The sequence below is a fragment of the Toxorhynchites rutilus genome, chromosome 2, assembly GCF_029784135.1.
Source record: "Toxorhynchites rutilus septentrionalis strain SRP chromosome 2, ASM2978413v1, whole genome shotgun sequence".
Classification (NCBI taxonomy): domain Eukaryota; kingdom Metazoa; phylum Arthropoda; class Insecta; order Diptera; family Culicidae; genus Toxorhynchites; species Toxorhynchites rutilus.
In genome coordinates this window covers 270,616,525-270,636,189 of record NC_073745.1, presented here as the reverse complement: position 1 = coordinate 270,636,189, position 19,665 = coordinate 270,616,525, and the positions used below count along the sequence as shown (strand labels likewise).

The window sequence follows — 19,665 nt, the reverse complement described above, 5'->3', positions numbered from 1 at the left end:
TCGCTACACACACATACACGCGCGGCTATTAACAGGTGGTTATCGAGTTGGCATTAACCACTGGTGGGCTTCCAGTATCGAGGAAAATGTGGAAATATCTAATCGTTACTGAAAATAATCTGCCAGTTCCTTTGGGAATTTTCAAAATATATTCATGTGAAAGAGTTTAATTGAATGTTTTCTATCCATGTAACACTGTGACCAAATATGTTTCAATCAAGTGCTATTAACAGGTGGTTATCGAGTTGGCATTAACCACTGGTGGGCTTCCAGTATCGAGGAAAATGTGGAAATATCTAATCGTTACTGAAAATAATCTGCCAGTTCCTCTGGGAATTTTCAAAATATATTCATGTGAAAGAGTTTAATTGAATGTTTTCTATCCATGTTACACTGTGACCAAATACATTTGGTTTTGTGGTTTTTCAATCAATCGCAATTAACAGGATAGCTTCAGAAGATTATTCTTCCCCATCAGTAGGATATTTCCGTATCCAATATTGTATGCGCCCGCAATCGATTATTGCTCAGTCGCCGAAAGTTCCGAGCTCAGAGAGTTAATTCCCCTCTAGTTTGCCTTCCAAATTGCCATCGTAAACCACACCTTCTCTCGATTCAAACACACACAAAAAGCATACTTAAGCGATATTCTGGTGGTGAGACACATTCATTTTTCGTGAGGACATCGACAAGACAACATCGTTGCCTAACGTGCTGGAGGAGGTGGACGGCGAAGGATCGACACATACACGCGCAGAACTCTTTCCGTTAGGATGCCATTCAGCATCGAGAAAGTTCCGGAAAGATCTAATCATTGCTGGAAAATAATCTGCCAGTTCCTTTGGGAATTTTCAAAATATATTCATGTGAAAGAGTTTAATTGAATGTTTTCTATCCATGTTACACTGTGACCAAATATGTTTCAATCAAGTGCTATTAACAGATGGTTATCGAGTTGGCATTAACCACTGGTGGGCTTCCAGTATCGAGGAAAATGTGGAAATATCTAATCGTCACTGAAAATAATCTGCCAGTTCCTTTGGGAATTTTCAAAATATATTCATGTGAAAGAGTTTAATTGAATGTTTTCTATCCATGTAACACTGTGACCAAATATGTTTCAATCAAGTGCTATTAACTGATGGTTATCGAGTTGGCATTAACCACTGGTGGGCTTCCAGTATCGAGGAAAATGTGGAAATATCTAATCGTTACTGAAAATAATCTGCCAGTTCCTTTGGGAATTTTCAAAATATATTCATGTGAAAGAGTTTAATTGAATGTTTTCTATCCATGTAACACTGTGACCAAATATGTTTCAATCAAGTGCTATTAACAGGTGGTTATCGATTTGGCATTAACCACTGGTGGGCTTCCAGTATCGAGGAAAATGTGGAAATATCAAATCGTTACTGAAAATAATCTGCCAGTTCCTCTGGGAATTTTCAAAATATATTCATGTGAAAGAGTTTAATTGAATGTTTTCTATCCATGTTACACTGTGACCAAATATGTTTCAATCAAGTGCTATTAACAGGTGGTTATCGAGTTGGCATTAACCACTGGTGGGCTTCCAGTATCGAGGAAAATGTGGAAATATCTAATCGTTGCTGGAGAATAATCTGCCAGTTCCCCTTGGAATTGAAAATTACATTCAAGCGAAAGAGTTATTTTAATGTTTTCTATCCATAAAATATCCATATAATGCATTTGGGTTTGTGATTTGTCAATCAAGTACAGTTAGCAGGTTAGCTTCTGAAGATTATTCTTCAGAACAAGGTTTTTCGTATCCTATATTGGATGCATAAAACCTTGTGCCTCCAACGTAACGCTCTCGTTTTCGAAGTCCCCCAAATATTCATTTATTCATTCATTCAGAATGGATTTAGATTCAACTTCGAACAAATGATCTCTAAATCAACGATAGTCCTACGTCACCCTTGCGGTTATACCATAGATATAACTCACTTCCTGTTTTTTTTGGCGATTCATTCAACATTCCATTTTCATCTGTTAATTGGTTATGAGTTTCGCTCATATTTGTTTCGATCCGTTTAGCTTCTCTCCAACGTTGCGATGTTTTGTGAGTAATTGACAATAAGAGCCACTTTTTTTTAATTTTAATTATTTCATTCTTCCGTATGTGTTCAGACATTGCTGTTATGAAATGAAACTTGTCAATATTAAAGCATTTCATTGACATTTCAATATGATGTAATATGTTCTTTATTAGGATTTAATATGATTTACTGTTTCATGATTTTCTTCAGCATGCAACAGGATTTACTGCAGTACTGAATCGATTTGAATTATACGCTTATACGACATACGAACTGCATCAGCGTAATATACGCATATGATGCGGATTAAATATATTTTATGACAATGTACATCATAAAACTGATGTTTATTACACCGAATTGCAACTTAATTTGATAATGATATATAAAATCGAGTTTTTACATTTTATGCGATTTCAAATATACACGATACATACATTGATTGATATTATATGCGATTATGATTTATTGTGATTTCTTGTAAGACTTAGCACGTGCAAAATTATACGATTTAATGTTTGCTGGGTATTCTCTATCAGATTAGTCGGTCTTAAGGCAGTTTTAAATTGCTAAAATGTGTATGATTTTTTTTTCTTAGCGTTATTTACCTACTAGAAGTACGTACTGACCCTAATCTAAACTATTTTCTATGAATTTTCAGATATTCACACCAATATTTACCATTATAATATAAAATTATCTTTAGACACATTTTTTGTATATTTTTTCACAACTTGTAAGCAAAAATGATTTTCATTTACATAGAGCACTAATTTGATTCGGAAAAAATAACTTTCATTCATAATTTTTGTTTCAAAAGTGTGTTCATTTCTTCTGCAAACCCATATTGTCATGCCTACTCCCCCATTTCGTAATACGAAGCTCAATGCCGTCAACGCGGATTTCTGCAGCCTTAACCCTTTATAAGGACGTGGCAACTAACACCTTGATCAACAATAGGGGCACTTCGTTTACCTGTTCGGTTGTTTGTACCCCGGGTAATGAAATGCAACAAATGTATGCAACTCGGTCACACGGCCGCCTATTGTTGCAATAAAAAACGTTGCGCAGATTGTGGAGAGAGCCATGATGAGAATCCTTGTGCGAAAGAGCACAAGTGTCTTCATTGCGGCGGGACTCCTCATGATTTTACTCAATGCCCGGTGTATATACAACGAGGGGAAAAACTCAAGCGTTCCTTAAAGGAACGTTCCAAGCGGACTTTTGCAGAAATGCTTAAGAGTTCCGTGCCAACGACACAGGACAATCCCTACTCCATTCTGCAGAACGACGAGCCTGTTGCTGACGCTCCCAATGCCGGATGTTCCGGTACATCGCAGGGTGCCATCAGGAAAAGAAAAATTACTTCTTTTCCATCACTCCCCAGAAAGAATACCGAAACTTCCCAAGTTGGAATGAAGCCTCGAACTGAACGTGCTGAGAATAGGCCGAAGCAAGTACCTCCCGGTTTACGTGGTCATGCTACCAACCAGGGGTCCTCAGCACTTCCCGGAACAACAACGAACACGTCTGTTCCATTTTCGCGGTCGAAGCAACAGCCACTACCTGGCCTGCTTGCGCTTTCAGACCTTGTGGATAACATTTTAAATGCTTTAAATATAAATGATCCTCTTAAAAGCATAGTATTATGTTTGCTTCCGGTTGTGAGAACATTTTTGGAAGAAAAATGTGGCTTTTTAGCAGCGTTCATTTCCCTCGATGCCCAATTCAGCGCAAGAGGTCAAGGATTTGACCACTGTCATACAGTGGAATTGCAGAAGCATCATCCCTAAACTAGACCAATTTAAATTTTTAGTTCACAGTTCTAACTGTGATGTATTTTCTCTCTGTGAAACATGGCTTTGTTCAGCCGACGAGCTGAATTTTCACGATTTCAACATTATTCGCCTCGATCGTAACGACTCGTTTGGTGGCGTACTAATGGGGATCAAAAAACGTCACTCCTTCTATAGAGTCACTATCCCATCGATTGAAGGCATTGAAGTTGTCGCTTGCCAGATACAAATCAATGGCAAAGAACTCTGCATTGCTTCGATATATATTCCTCCCAGGACTACGGTAGGCCGCCATCAGTTCTTTGATATTATCGAGGCATTGCCGGAGCCGCGGTTAATCTTAGGTGACTTCAACTCCCATGGAACAGCATGGGGGTCACTCTACGATGACAACCGTGCCACGTTGATTTATGATCTGTGCGACAACTTCAACATGACAGTTTTAAATACTGGGGAAGCAACTAGGATAGCCAACCCTCCTGCACGGGCAAGCATGCTAGACATATCTCTCTGCTCTTCTTCATTATCCCTGGATTGCAAATGGAAGGTAATCCAAGATCTCCACGGTAGTGATCACCTACCAATAATTTTATCGATCGCCAATGAATCAAAATCTAGTGAGTCAGTTGATATTGCGTATGGCCTCACGAAAAATATTGACTGGAGAAAATTTGCAGAATTAACATCTGAAGCAATCATTTCGATGCATGAACTTCCTCCCCTTGAAGAGTATAATTTTATATCAAGTTTGATTTACGATAGCGCACTTCAAGCTCAAAAGAAACGTGTACCGGCTACCACTTTCCGACGTCGTCCTCCATCACTTTGGTGGGACAGGGAGTGTTCAAAGGTCTACCTTGAAAAATCATCCGCTTTCAAAAAATTCAGGAAAACTGGATTAGTGGAATGGTTTCGAAAGTACCAAGCTCTAGAAGCCAAACTAAAAGGTCTGATCAAAGCAAAAAAGCGTGGATATTGGCGAAAATTCGTCAATGGTTTGTCAAGGGAGACCGCTATGAGTACTCTTTGGAATACGGCTAGGAGAATGCGTGGCTGGAACCATACCAATGAAAGTGAGGAATACTCTGACCGTTGGATTTTCAAATTTGCAAGGAAGGTTTGTCCCGATTCTGTTCCTGCACAAAGCGTCGTACGCGATATTCCGCTCCAATGCGATTATGAGAATTTTTCGATGGTAGAATTCTCAATCGCCCTCCTCTCATGTAAGAATTCAGCTCCGGGGTCGGACAAGATTAAATTCAACTTGTTGAAAAATCTTCCCGACTTGGCAAAACAACGTTTGCTGAAATTGTTCAACAAGTTTCTGGAGCTGAATATTGTCCCGCATGACTGGAGACAAGTGAGAGTGATAGCCATACGAAAACCCAACAAGCCGGCTTGCGATCGCAACTCGTATAGGCCGATTGCAATGTTATCCTGTATTCGTAAATTGTTAGAGAAAATGATTCTACTTCGTTTGGACAAGCGGGTCGAAAGGAACAATTTGCTGTCAAATACGCAGTTTGGCTTCCGAGGTAAAGGGACGAATGATTGTCTCGCGCTGCTATCTTCTGAAATCCAAATTGCATTTGCTCGCAAAGAACAAATGGCTTCCGTTTTCCTCGATATCAAAGGGGCATTTGATTCAGTTTCCATGGAAATTCTCTCAGAGAAGCTTCATAATCGTGGACTTTCACCAATTCTTAACAATTTCCTGTACAATTTACTGTCAGAAAAGCACATGAATTTCTCTCATGGCAACTCAAAATCTTCTCGTTACAGTTTTATGGGCCTACCGCAAGGCTCCTGCCTAAGCCCCCTCTTGTACAGTTTTTACGTCAATGATATGGATGATTGTCTAACTAGAGACTGCACGCTGAGACAACTTGCAGACGATGGAGTTATTTCCATCACGGGTACTAATCCCCTCGTTCTGCAAAAGTCGTTGCAAGATACCCTGAACAATCTGTTCATGTGGGCCCTCAAGCTGGGTATCGAATTCTCTACGGAGAAAACTGAAATGGTCGTTTTTTCTAGGAAGCACGAACCCGCCCAATTCCAGCTTTACCTATCCGGCAAAACGATCCAACACTCTATGTTTTTTCAAATACCTGGGTGTATATTTTGATTCTAAATGTACCTGGGGAAAACACATTGCGTATTTGAAACAGAAATGCCAGCAAAGAATCAATTTTCTCCAAACAATAACCGGAACATGGTGGGGTGCCCATCCAGGAGACCTCATTCAGTTGTACAAAACAACGATATTGTCAGTGTTAGAATATGGCAGTTTTTGCTTCCGATCAGCTGCCAGGATTCATATTCTCAAGCTGGAGAGGATACAATATCGTTGCTTGCGTATAGCCATGGGGTGTTTGCATTCGACACATACGATGAGTCTCGAAGTTTTGGCAGGAGTACCCCCGCTTACTCTTCGGTTCACAGAATTATCCTACAGATTTCTCATCCGTTGCAAGATCATGAATCCATTGGTGATTGATAACTTCGAAAATCTACTACAACTGACTCCTCAGTCAAGTTTTATGTCTTTATACCATGAGTACCTTACCCACGACGTGCACCCTTCACCAGGCATCTCCAACCAAGTTTGCTTCCCATACTTTTGCAATTCCTCTGTCATTTTTGATCTGTCCATGCGACAAAAAATCCATGGAATACCAGATCACCTACGCTCCAATGTTATTCCGTCGATATTTTCGGCAGAATATGGGAAAGTTAGATCTGATAAAATGTTCTTTACTGACGGTTCATGCAAAAACGGGTCCACTGGCTTCGGCATCTTCAATGAAAATTTCAGTGCCTCTTTCAAACTCAAAGATCCTTGTTCCGTGTATGTCGCTGAACTGGGTGCGATATACTACCTTAGCATGGGTTCCCTCTCATTGCTCGATTCCGGGGAATGAGAAAGCGTACTCGCTAGCTAAGGTGGGTGCTTCAGAAGGCACACTTTTTGAAAGGCAAATTGCTTACAACGAATTTTTTCACATTCCTCGTCAACACACACTCGTTAGTTGGCAGCGCATGTGGAGTGAAAATGAGTTTGGCCGTTGGTTACACACGATTATCCCTAAGGTTTCGACGAGTGCTTGGTTTAAGGGATTGAATGTAGGTCGTGATTTCATTCGCGTGATATCTCGGCTCATGTTCAATCACTACAACCTAAACGTGCATCTCTATCGCATTGGGCTCGCAGCAAACAATCTTTGTGATTGTGGCGATGGCTACCACGATATCGAGCACGTTGTCTGGTCGTGTTTCCGGTTCCATGCTGCTCGCTCTCAGCCCTCTAGAGCACTGAGAGCACAAGGCAGACAACCGGATATCCCCGTCCGGGATATCTTAGGTAGCCGTGATCCTGATCTTCTGCTTCATCTATACCTGTTCCTCAGAAACGCCGATGTCAACGTTTAATGATGTTTCCTTCGTTGTGACCCTGTTTCATATCCCTCCTATCCGATCTATAAACTTTTACTTAGTCGCGGCAATACATACACACACTCTTTACAGATACACGGGCCAAAGGTTGTACAGTCCACTGATGATTCAACAAGAGCCAAAGGTTGTATCGCTCATGACAACTCTACACGAGCTGATGATTGCGCCGGCTTGTGACCATTCTATCCTGGATTCCTCGAGTCGAGAAGACGCACCACGCTTGATATGGGGTACATACTAGGGGGGCGTTGCTGATTAATGGTCAGCTGCATCCCAATAGGAAGTATCCCGTGTCGGGCACACGTACAGAGCGTTGGAGACAGCAACATCCCAATTACGAGAACACTTGTAATACTAACCTCGAGCCGACCGCGAGTAATCGGTTACATATTACTAACATAGATAATAAGAAAAACTGTCAAAATATTGAACTCCGGCCCCGTCAGGCTAACGCCATATGAGCCTTGATAAAAATATATATTTTGGAAAAAAAATAAGTTCCCGGAATTTATTCAGAAAATGAAAAATACCAGATCATGGATATCGATATTGTCCCCTTCGAAGCACACCCCATCGACCGCAACACACTTATGCGCTTGATCCAACCTCTAAATATATTTTCGATTTTTCCATTATCTCATCTCGGGTGCTGAAAAGTGGTTTCTTGAGTCGTTCGGATAGGAAAATGTCGCAGGGAGCATGTGAATTCGGTGGTTGCTGAATGGTATCCGTTTCATATTTAGCCAAATGCTCACGAATAACAATTGAATTTACAATATTTTGCTTAACTTCTAAAGGCATCTGGGAATACTTTTTAAGGCTGCTAAAAATAGATGTCATTTTTATGTAGAAATACCACGATTTCAGAGCGTCGGCAGAAAATTCTGTTTAAATTCGTTGAAAATGCGACAAATTGATAAGTTTTTCACTGGATGTAAAATCATGCAGTTTTGACGTAGGACTACGTCTTTCATTTCTATACCGGGGTGTAAAATCAAAGTTTCGAAAACGAAAGCGTTACGCCGGAGACCGAGATTTTGAGCGTTAATAGCTCCTAACCAACTGAACGAAATGGTATGATAAACACTTCATTCGAAAGATAAAATGTCTACGCGTTCTATACTTGTTACTTTCTGATCCAAAAACTTGTTTCAATAGTCTTAAAATTGCTTTCAAAACAGGCTATTGAAATCTCCAATCGGTATATAAGCGAGCGCCGCTCGAAAATCCACTCAGTTCTAATTGAACAGCGATTGGAGCATGTTGTCGCTGTTGTGGTGAAGTTTATCATAAAAGTGGTTTATGCTAATCATGAACCACGTTTATCCTGAACGCGCGAATGAACGGTGTTACCAAGAGCCTGTTTGTGCACCAGGGAATCCATCAGGAGGAGAGTGATGCCACAAACGGTTCCCCGGGAAGATCTCGAAGCAGCCGCTACACACACACACATACACGCGCGGAATTTTTTCCCTTTGGATGCCATTCAGCATCGAGAAAGATCCGGAAAATAATCTGCCAGTTCCTCTGGAAATTTAAAAATACATTCATGTGAAAGAGTTTATTTGAATGTTTTCTATCCATGTAACACTGTGACCAAATATGTTTCAATCAAGTGCTATTAACAGATGGTTATCGAGTTAGCATTAACCACTGATGGGCTTCCAGTATCGAGGAAATATCTAATCGTTACTGAAAATAATCTGCCAGTTCCTCTGGGAATTTAAAAATACATTCATGTGGAAGAGTTTATTTGAATGTTTTCTATCCATGTAACACTGTGACCAAATACATTTGGTTTTGTGATTTTTCAATCAATCGCAATTAACAGGATAGCTTCTGAAGATTATCCTTCCCCATCAGTAGGATATTTCCGTATCCAATATTGGATGCATAAAACCTTGTGCCTCCAACGTAACGCTCTCGTTTTCGAAGCCCCCCAAATATTCATTCATTCAGAATGAATTCAGATTCAACTTCAAACAAATGATCTCTAAATCAACCATAGTCCTACGTCACCCTTGCGGTTATACCATAGATATAACCCACTTCCTGTTTTTTTCAATAAAATAAATGGTGTATTTGATAAAAAATTCAAAGTTTTTTTTTTTCTTTGAAACTCTATGTAAAGAAATTGTTTCTATTGCTGCACTAGAAATATCGGTTTTATTTTTGCATAACCAAATGCACAATAAAGTGAAATTACAAGGCAGCGGCAAACAGTGTCTTTGAGGTTAACGGGGCTATATTGCCACCATTTTTTCAACTGTTTCAATAGTTAATTTTTAATCAAAGGTAAATATGCGTTCTTTTCATGTAAGGATTATGTTATCTGTAGTTGAAGTCGATCCCTTGTCTAGTTTCCACGGCCTTATAAAAGATTAAAACACGTTAAAACGCGCATTATTCCATCTTAAAATTCATTTCCACTTTTGAACAAAGGTGAATTTAGTTAGCGCAAATATCAAATGAATTGACAATGCTATAATTGATGTAATTGTAGAACATATTGAAATTAAAATTTCTCCATTTTACTTCAATTTTACGATTTTTTATGATTTTCTCTTCGAAGGCAATTGGGAAAGTTAGTAAAAATTTTTTTTTTTTTATCCAGTTCATTTATTTGTAAGGCTCAATCGCATAAGCTTTGCGGAGCCGCTAATTCAAGGTTTGTTTATACAAAGTTTCAACTAATTTCTATGTTTAGTAGGATTCGACCGAATACTCGCGGTTTACTCGAGGTTAAAAGGGCAACATTTTTGTGGGACGGGTCAGGTTGGGGATATGGATATGAGGTATCGTTGTCTCAACCGAGGGTTGCCGCACGCACTGTAGCATTGTGCATAATGACCAGGGATAGCATCTGGTGTTCGACTAGCTGTCGAGGGTGGGCGACGGTGAGATGGGGGGACAAGACAAACAAACTAATAACGAAAAAGAAAAACACAAAAGCATTAAATACTTATACTAGACCGTTTCACAAACATATAGATCAACTGCATATAGCAGATGTCGCGAGTTCCCAACACGTCTCTAACAGGAACATAGGGTTGTCTTCCTTGGACCTCAAGGGCATTCAAAAGGTACTCTCTGGCTGCGTAATTATCCGTACATTGCCAAACTGCGTGATCGATGTCATCGTAACCGTTTCCACACCGACAGACATTGCTTTGAACAAGATTTATTCTGTGGATATGCACATCTAGCGAGTAGTGGTTGGACATAAGTCTACTCATTACACGAATTTAATTGAATATAACCACCGCCCAAGAATTCCAGTGTCCCAATCGGTATGCCAACTCAAGAGGGAACTCTGACGCAGTAATTGGAAAAATTCATCGTATGAAATCTGTCTATCAAACAATTCGCCTTCCTGGGCACCCACCTTTGCGAGAGTGTCCGCCTTCTCATTGCCAGGAATTGAGCAATGAGAGGGGACCCAAACAAAGGTTAACTTATAAGATCTTTCGATCAGTGCACTCATCTGCTGTCTCACTTTTGTGAGGAAATAAGATGGGTGCCTACTAGTTTTCATCGACTGGAGAGCCTCAAGCGAACTGAGACTATCCGAGAAAATGAAGTAATGGTCTGCAGGCTTGTTGGAGATCATCCCCAATGCGAAGTCGATTGCTGCCAGCTCAGCAACATAAACGGAACAAGGTTCCTGCAGTTTATGGAAGGCGCTTGAATTTTCATTGAAAACACCGAAGCCAGTGGATCCATTGAGGCGAGACCCATCAGTGAAGTATCTTTTCATGCAATTGACTTTTTGGTACTTTCGGTTAAAAATACGGGGAATGAAAGTTGGTCGAAGCTGATCTGAAATCCCAAGTATTGCTTGTTTCATCGACAGATCGTATTCAATTGAGGAACTGCTGATGGTGAAGTGAGCACGGTCTGGAGTAAACGATGGAAGACAAATATCTGATGAAATATAGTGATGATAAATTCTCATAAACCGAGATTGTATATTTAGATGAAGCATTTTATCAAAGTTTTCAATCACAAGTGTGTTCGTGATACCGCATTTCACCAGTATTCTGAGAGAAAGTTCCCAGAATCGGTTCTGTAGAGGAGTTACTCCTGCCAGAACCTCGAGACTCATGTTATGCGTTGAGTGCATACAGCCGAGAGCTATACGCAGACAATGATATTGAATTCGTTCCAATTTTAGAAGGTGACTTTTAGCTGCTGAGAGAAAGCAGAAAGAGCCATACTCCAGAATAGATAGAATAGTTGTTTTATAAAGCGTTATGAGATCTCCCGGATGAGCTCCCCACCACGTGCCGCAAATCGAGCGGAGAAAGTTGACTCTTTTTTGACATTTTTGCTTCAAATACGTAATGTGGGTATTCCAAGTGCATTTTGAATCAAACCAGACACCAAGGTACTTGAAGGTCAATGATTGGGTAATGTTTCTCCCCAAAAGCTAAAGTTGCAATTGGGCTGGGGACCGCTTTCGAGTAAACACTACCAGTTCTGTTTTCTGCGGCGAGAATTCTATCCCTAAGTTCCTTGCCCAAGAAGACAAGTTATCTAGGGAATTTTGCAATGGTCTTTGCATGTTTTCGGCATGGGGACCTCTGACGGAAACCACACCATCATCTGCAAGTTGTCTTAGCGTGCATTGTTCTGCCAAACAACTGTCAATATCTTTCACATAAAAATTATAAAGAAGGGGGCTGAGACATGAGCCTTGGGGTAGACCCATATAACTATTTCTGGAAGTTGTCAGCTGCCCAAGGGTGAAGTTCATTTGCTTTTCTGACAACAAATTGTACAAGAAGTTATTCAAAATTCCAGGAAGTCCACATCTGTTCAGATTGTCTGACAGAATTTCTATGGAAACTGAATCAAAAGCTCCCTTAATATCCAAGAATACTGAAGCCAGTTGCTCCTTGTGCGCAAAGGCCAGTTGAATATCTGTAGAAAGCAACGCTAGACAATCGTTTGTTCCTTTGCTCTTTTGAAACCCAAATTGTGTACTTGATAGCAAATTATTTGTCTCGATCCATTGATCGAGTCTTCGAAGGATCATTTTCTCCAGCAATTTTCTAATGCACGAGAGCATAGCAATCGGACGGTATGAGTTATGGTCAGACGCTGGTTTGCCAGGCTTTTGAATTGCTATCACTTTGGCCTGTCTCCATTCGGGTGGCACAATATTGTTTTCTAGTAGAGTATTGAAAAGTCTAGCAAGCGTCTTTTCGCGATATCGGGAAGATTTTTTTAGAAGAACGAATTTAATCATATCGCTTCCGGGTGAAGAGTTGTTCGATGAAAGAAGAGCCATAGAAAATTCCAGCATTGAGAATGGTCTGTCCAGAGGTCCACCGCTTAGAGACGTTTCTCGAAGAATATGTTGGGCTGGAACTGAGTCTGGACAGACCTTTTTAGCGAAATCGAATATCCATCGGTTGGAGTATTCTTCACTCTCGTTGGTAGATGAGCGGTTACGCATGTTGCGAGCTACCCTCCACAAGGTGCGTATTGAGGTTTCACGAGAAATACCTTCGATGAAATTGCGCCAGTAACCGCGTTTTTTTGCTTTAACTAATTGTTTCAGCTGTATTTCAAGCTTTGAATATTCCTCGAAGTGTGTGGATGTTCCATGTCTGCGAAAAGCTTTGAAAGCAACAGATTTTTTCAAATACAATTTTGTGCATTCATCGTCCCAGCCAGGAGTGGCTGGTATTCTTTTAAATGAAGCACTTGGAACTTTTCTTTTTTGTGCTTCCAGTGAGCTTTTATACAATAAATCGACGAAGAATCGATATTCTTCCAATGGTGGAAGTATATCTATTGATTCGACACCGATTGTTACCACCGTTGCAAATTTTTGCCAGTCGATGTTCCTTGTTAGATCAAATGGAACTCGAGATGGTTCAGTGGATTGCGGGCTACACTTGATTGATGTATTGATTGGCAAGTGATCGCTACCATGGGGATCATTGATGACCTTCCACTGACAATCTAATGATAGCGAGTTTGAGCACAAAGATAGATCGAGTCGGCTTTCCCGAGCCGGAGGTTTTGCAATTCGTGTCACTTCACCAGTGTTCAAGATAGTCAAGTTGAAATCGTCACATAAATCGTAAAAAATAGCCGCCCTAGCGTCATCATAAAGATCGCCCCACCCAGTACCATGGGAGTTCATGTCACCCAAAATTAGAACTGGGGTTGAGAGAATCGAAATTAGATTCCAAAGTTGACTACGGCTAATGGAAGTATTCGGGGGAACGTATACTGAAGCTATGCAGAGTTCTTTATTCTTTGCAGTTATTTGACAAGCGACGATTTCGACGTCTGATAGAGCTGGGAGAGGAATTTTATAGAAAGAGTAGCACGTTTTGATCCCTAAAAGTACTCCTCCATAGGAATCATCTCTATCCAGGCGAATAATATTAAAATCGTGGAAGTTGAGTTCTGTGTCAGAAGAAAGCCATGTTTCGGAAAGAGCGAATATATCACAATCATAATTTTGAAGTAAAAATTTGAACGAGTCTAGTTTAGGCACTAGACTACGGCAGTTCCATTGTAGCACATTGATCATATCTTCTACTACGTTAGATGAATTATCCATCGAAAGATATGATTGATGCAAGGAGGGGCCATGAAGCAGTCAATTGCTTAAGATAAGACTTTAAAGATGGAAGCAAGGCAGAAATAAGGCTTCTGAGGGGGTCTTGAATTTTGAACGTGTTTAGTATGAAATCCACAATGTCCGAAAAAGCTATCAATCCTCGATTAGACGCGAATTTTCTACGAGAAGATCGAGGAGCAGCGTTTTTATTTCTCTCTTCTCTGGGTAATGACGTAAAATCCTTGCTGCAACCAGGAACTGGCTGAGAAGGAGCCTTCGGATTCGTTTTTTTGCTACTATTACCCTTGGAATTAGACAATCTTCCGAGGGTCATTTTAGCTTTCTTACGGTGCACCATTGGTGAAGAGAGCTTTCTTTTTGATGATTCATCCTTTATTGAAGATTCTGGTGCAGCCGAAGTATGACCCTCATCAGAATCAGAATCCGATTCTTGAGATGACAAAACCGAAAATTGGTTTTCATTTTGAGCGGCTGATGCGGTCTTTAGCATTTCAGCATAAGTCCGCTTGGAGCGTCCAGCGATAGAACGCGTCACTTTATCGGAGTGCTGTTTGTACCTTGGGCACTCTTGTAGAGGGTGAGGATTCTCGCCACAGTGAATACATTTTTCCACTGTTTGAGTGCAAGAATCCTCACTATGTTTATCGCCACATTTGCCGCAACGAAATTTGTTGCCGCAGTGGCTAACCGAGTGTCCCAACTTTTTACATTTGGTGCAATTATAAACCCGCGGTACAAACAGGCGCACTGGGAAAAAAACATTTTCTACTTTCACATAGTTTGGGAGAACAGAACCTGCGAAAGTAACTCGAAAAGAGTGCGAGGGCTTATAAACTTTTTTATTTTCTTCCAAAGATGCTGAATGCAGATTTCTAACATCCAGGATCTTTACAAGATCTCCAATCATCGAGTTTTTGAAGGAACCCGACGCTTGTTTTAGTTCATCGACACTCAGACTCGCGTCGGTTACTACGCCTTCTATCTCCACTTCTCGAGAAGGGATGTAGATGTCCCCTGTTAAAAACTTCGTGGTCAACAATCTTGTTGGCCACATCAAAAGTCGGTGCTTCTACACGCAGTTTGTCCGGTCTCTCTTTATGTATCGAGACGCCCTTATAATTACGCAGCAAATCTCTTGAAATATCAAGAGTTCTTAAAGCTTTTTCCTTGGGCCGAATGAAAACAATCCATGGTGCCTTCGAGGACTGTTGATAATAACGCGTCCGCGCAACATTGGCATCAGCAGATGTCATAACGGTTGCACAGACGGTGCGCAACCGCCTATGAAAACGAAAAAAAAACTCGCACGCACACACACAACTCACACGCACACACTCGCGCAAAAACTCAACTTAAAACTAACTTAGACTAAAAACTAACTTAAACTAAAAACTAGCTCAAATCAACAATCTTCTTGAAAAAAAAACAATAATTTCGTAAAAAAAAAAATTTTAATAAATAAAAACTCAATAAAAAAATTTAGTCTGATGAGTTCGAACAACTTGAACAACCCTATTCAGGGAGCTATACAACGCTGCACGCTACGGTATAAGCACAATAGCGAGACGGCAAAAACTATTCTATTGTACTTCTCTGTTTGATGTTTGGTGAAGATACAAATGTGACGCTCAATGGAACCAATTCACAGAACACCGGTCCAGCGTCGCTGGAGAGGTGCTGCTTCCCCGCTGTTCCGGATGCGTTGGCACTTAACTTGTCACCAATGGGCGAAAGAAAAAAAACAACAACCAAAAATCACTTTGGCGGAGGGGAAAAAGACGGGTGGGTAATGTCGGGGACATAACCGGAGTGACGTAGGACTATACAAAGGGAAGGAAGGTATTGTATTATAGAGACTTTAAACTTTTGCAGTTCATTCGTCTCTAGCCTTGAGAAAGGCCCTTTGAAAACTCTACTCTACTCTATAACTCTACTCCAGCGCTACCACCTCCGTCCTCTTGCCTTGAGAAAGGCACTCGATCCCTCGCCGTCCAGCTCGTCCAGCAACGATGTTATCCAGTCGGTGTCCACACAAAGAATGATCGTTACGGCAGCGGAGCGGGGATTTTTAAGCTGACTGGCTGGCTCGAGAATTACGCATGTGTGAGACTGCGACCAATGTTTCGTTCATTTTTTTCTTTTTCCTTTCCAATCGTGCTTCATTGTATTTCGCTGCTGCCGTGGTTGCCCGTTTTGGTCGGTACGATTTGAGGAGCACAAAATGGACCAATCAAAAATGGGCACATAGTGCATTTGGACAATGCTTGATATTTAACAATTATTCAATTATTTATCTCAAGAAAAATGAAATGTTATTCGTTATGATAGATGCGTAGATATATTTCCTATCGATTGATGCAAAAACCTTCGCGATCTATTGAGAAATGCTCGAGTTATAAGCGTTCCAAATCTTGCATTTTTTCCTACTTGTTCAGTGCCTAGATTTCCATTTCACCCCCTATATCTTCCGGTTAGACGTAGTCCTACGTCAAAAAAACTTTCCAGCTTCGATATTGTAGCGGAGGACGGACAATGTGTGTCCGTCTCTTGCAAATAATCGACGAGGAATGAGTTAGTAAAATTAAAGACGAGTACAACAATGTAAAAACGGCTCAAATCAGGGGTGACATTGCGCATTTCGAAACGAGTGATTCTTGTTCGTTTCGACCACTTTTGCCTTTATTGACTGCTATACGAATGAAACACAAATTTCTGCCTGACTCGAAAACTAAGCAAGCAAATGGAACCAAATTTGGCATATGGAGGTTTTTGTTTTCTAATTTTCTAATTTTTATTATAAAATATATATTGATTTTAAGGAAAAATAATTGTTTCTATGGTGGTTCGACACTCCTCTACCTCTCTAAAAGGAAGAGAGACTTAATAAAACGAGAACTAATCAAACAAATGGAATCAAACTTGGCATATAGAGGTTTTAGTGATCGATAAACGTTTCTATGATGGTTCGACACCCCTCTTCCTTCTCCAAGAGGGAGCTGCCATACAAATGAAATACACATTCCTGCATAACGCAAGAATTAATCAAGCAAATGGAACCAAATTTGGTATGTGTAGGTTTTAGAGGGTACGTAATGTTTCTATAGTGGTTCGACACTCCTCCCTCCTTTCTAAAGGAGGGGGGTTACTTAACTCGACAACTAATCAAGCAAATTGAACCAAATTTGGCATGTAGAGGTTTTAGAGGGCACGGAATGTTGTTATGGTGATTCAATACTCCTCCCCACTATCTAAAGGAGAGTTGTTGCATAGCTCGAGAACTAAATAAGCAAATGGAGCCAAATTTGGGATGAGGGTTTTTGGGTACGAGATGTTTCTATTATGGTGTGACACCCCTCCCTCCTCTGGACTAGAGAGGGGATCCCATAAAAATATTACAAATATTTCAACCAAACATGACAATTGAAAATTTGGACCCACGAACGTTCGCTTAGCAAGAAAACGTGAATGTTTGAAGGTATTGATAACAAAAAATAAATTTTGGGCGGGACGAAGCTAGTCTATGTGTATAAAAATGGAGTTCTGAATGTCTGTCTGATTCTTAGACACGGAAATTAGCGTGGAAATTTGTATGTTGGGGTTTTTGAGAACGGGGAAGGTTCTTAGACTCAACAGGTCATAAACAGTTCATATGTATTGAGAAATTCAACAAATATACTGTACCTCAATGACCAAACCAAATTTGCTCTCGCTGCTCTAAGTTGGGAGTTGTTAACACGAAAATGTCTCCAAAATAAATTATTTTTGATTTGTTCGCGCTCAGGAAAATCTGACATATTGCTAGATATCAGAACTAGTTACCATATAAAGCTAGAAGTGATAAAATATTGTTAAAGAAGAGAAAGAAATTAAATCGTTGGCAATATAGTTATCACTACCCATAAAAGGGTTAATATTTAAACAACTTGTTCGATTATATTGTTTAAATATTTTCGTAATGTTATCAATGAACATTCAAAATTTCGGAGAAAGTTATGTATTGTATTATTATTAAAATTTAAAGGATAAGAGCTTAAAATGGATCGGTTTGTATGGTTGAATCGTTATTCTTAGCAAATTTATATGATGGCACAAGTTTTGACCCCAAATATTAGAACATTTTATCAAGGTTGAAGACTAATGCCCGTAGAAACCTCAAAGTAACATATGACAGAACACTGCGGATGGCGAAGCGATTTCACCGAGTACACTTGCTAGAATAAGTTCCTATGAAATTGGAAGTTTCTTCGATGACAAGTAATTTAATCTTTTTTGATTCAAAATGATCTTATTCACGATTGAACCCCGAGTGTGAGTGTGAACATTGTCAACCTATCCTTATATCCCATCCTATTCCTGATAAAAATATGTCACCCTTCTAAACTCGAGTTTACCGCGAGTAATCGGTTTTCTACCTTATTAACAATAGAATTAAGGTAAATTGTTCATAGGTATATAGATATAGTTAATATGTTTAGTTAAGAATTCGGCTCCTTTAAACTAATGTAACTGAGCCTGTAAAAATAAACGAACTAATAAAAAAACGATTGAACCAAAGTACCAGATGATCTACAATATTTTCCAAGAAAAGTCTTCCAGTTGAGAATATTCGTTGTTTCACTCTGAGGTCGGAAAAATACTTTCTCCATTGACGGTGCATTAATAATCTGTTAGCCCTAGAAGAAATCCATGATTAGACAGGAAAATAACATTGTGAAATACACCAGCTTTACTTGTGCTCCAAATCAAAACACTTCACCAAAACACCACAATACGGACAGCAGCAGCTATGGGATTGTGATATGTAACATAACCTCAAACTGGCACTTATTTCGTGGCTCTTTCCGTTTCCAAAATCATTCTTTATTCCTTCATTTCTCTGCGTATTATTACAGCATATGGTGTAAATAGTTACGCTGGCAAACTCCAAACGATGTTTACTTCAAATGCATTTCACCACGAACATTTTTTTTTCTCTCCATTTTGTGCTCCTTCCTGCTGACACCTTTAAACATTGGCTTAAAAACGATGGAATCGGCAAATTTCTCCACCACGGGCACCTAGTACGGCTTCTTGCGGAACGAGCATCCTTCTGTGAGACGAGCCTTTCCACCGGTCGGCTGGCACAGGATGGTGGAACAACCGGTGCATACCACGACGCTCTGTGCATGGCTGAATACGGTTGTGATTTTGTAGCATCCGGGGCACTTGACATCCATGAAGTACGAGTTGGGATGGGGCACCAGGCGCTTCAACTTGTGCTTACGCTTCTCCTCGGCCGGAAGCGGATGCAGAAAGTCCTTGGCGAGCGGCATATTGGTTTGTTTTTAATAAAACTTCTGGCAAAACACGTGTCTCGGAGGATTGAGTAAAAATTCACTCAACTCTTGGAAAGAGGGTTATACGAGCTTTGACAAGCTTTACGTACTACACGCACGACGTATAACGCGGAACTAAGGAAGAGTGTAGGGGTCGATTTTCGCAGGTTAGGTTTAGGATGAATAACTAGTTATCTCTTTCTGTTGCACAAGTAGCCCGCCTCTGATTGCATTGTGTCTCGTTCTTTCTCGGAATTGACATCACTCACACATGTTTAGCATTTGGTAATTTTACGAAATTCATTTTGACATTTAAAAAGTAACACACGTTACGAAATGCAAATCGGGGGACACTTCGTTGCAAATTCAATTCTTTGAGTCGGAGTTCAGTAAGTGTTGAATACTGTAATGAATATTTCTATTGACGAATTTAC

The 19,665-nt window shown here is 40.2% G+C and overlaps 1 protein-coding gene across 1 annotated transcript; it reads right to left on the bottom strand.

The window, feature by feature from the left end:
• Window positions 1-18,740: 18,740 nt before the first annotated feature.
• LOC129770665 (40S ribosomal protein S27) lies at window positions 18,741-19,394 on the bottom strand. Its single transcript, XM_055773627.1, has one exon. It carries the CDS (start codon window positions 19,226-19,228, stop codon window positions 18,974-18,976), a length of 255 nt encoding a protein of 84 aa, XP_055629602.1. The 5' UTR covers window positions 19,229-19,394; the 3' UTR covers window positions 18,741-18,973.
• Between the last annotated feature and the right edge of the window lie 271 nt (window positions 19,395-19,665).

Excerpts from the sequence above, each read along its gene's own strand:
- LOC129770665 (XM_055773627.1), bottom strand. The coding sequence starts at position 19,228 with ATGCCGCTCGCCAAGGACTTTCTGCATCCGCTTCCGGCCGAGGAGAAG.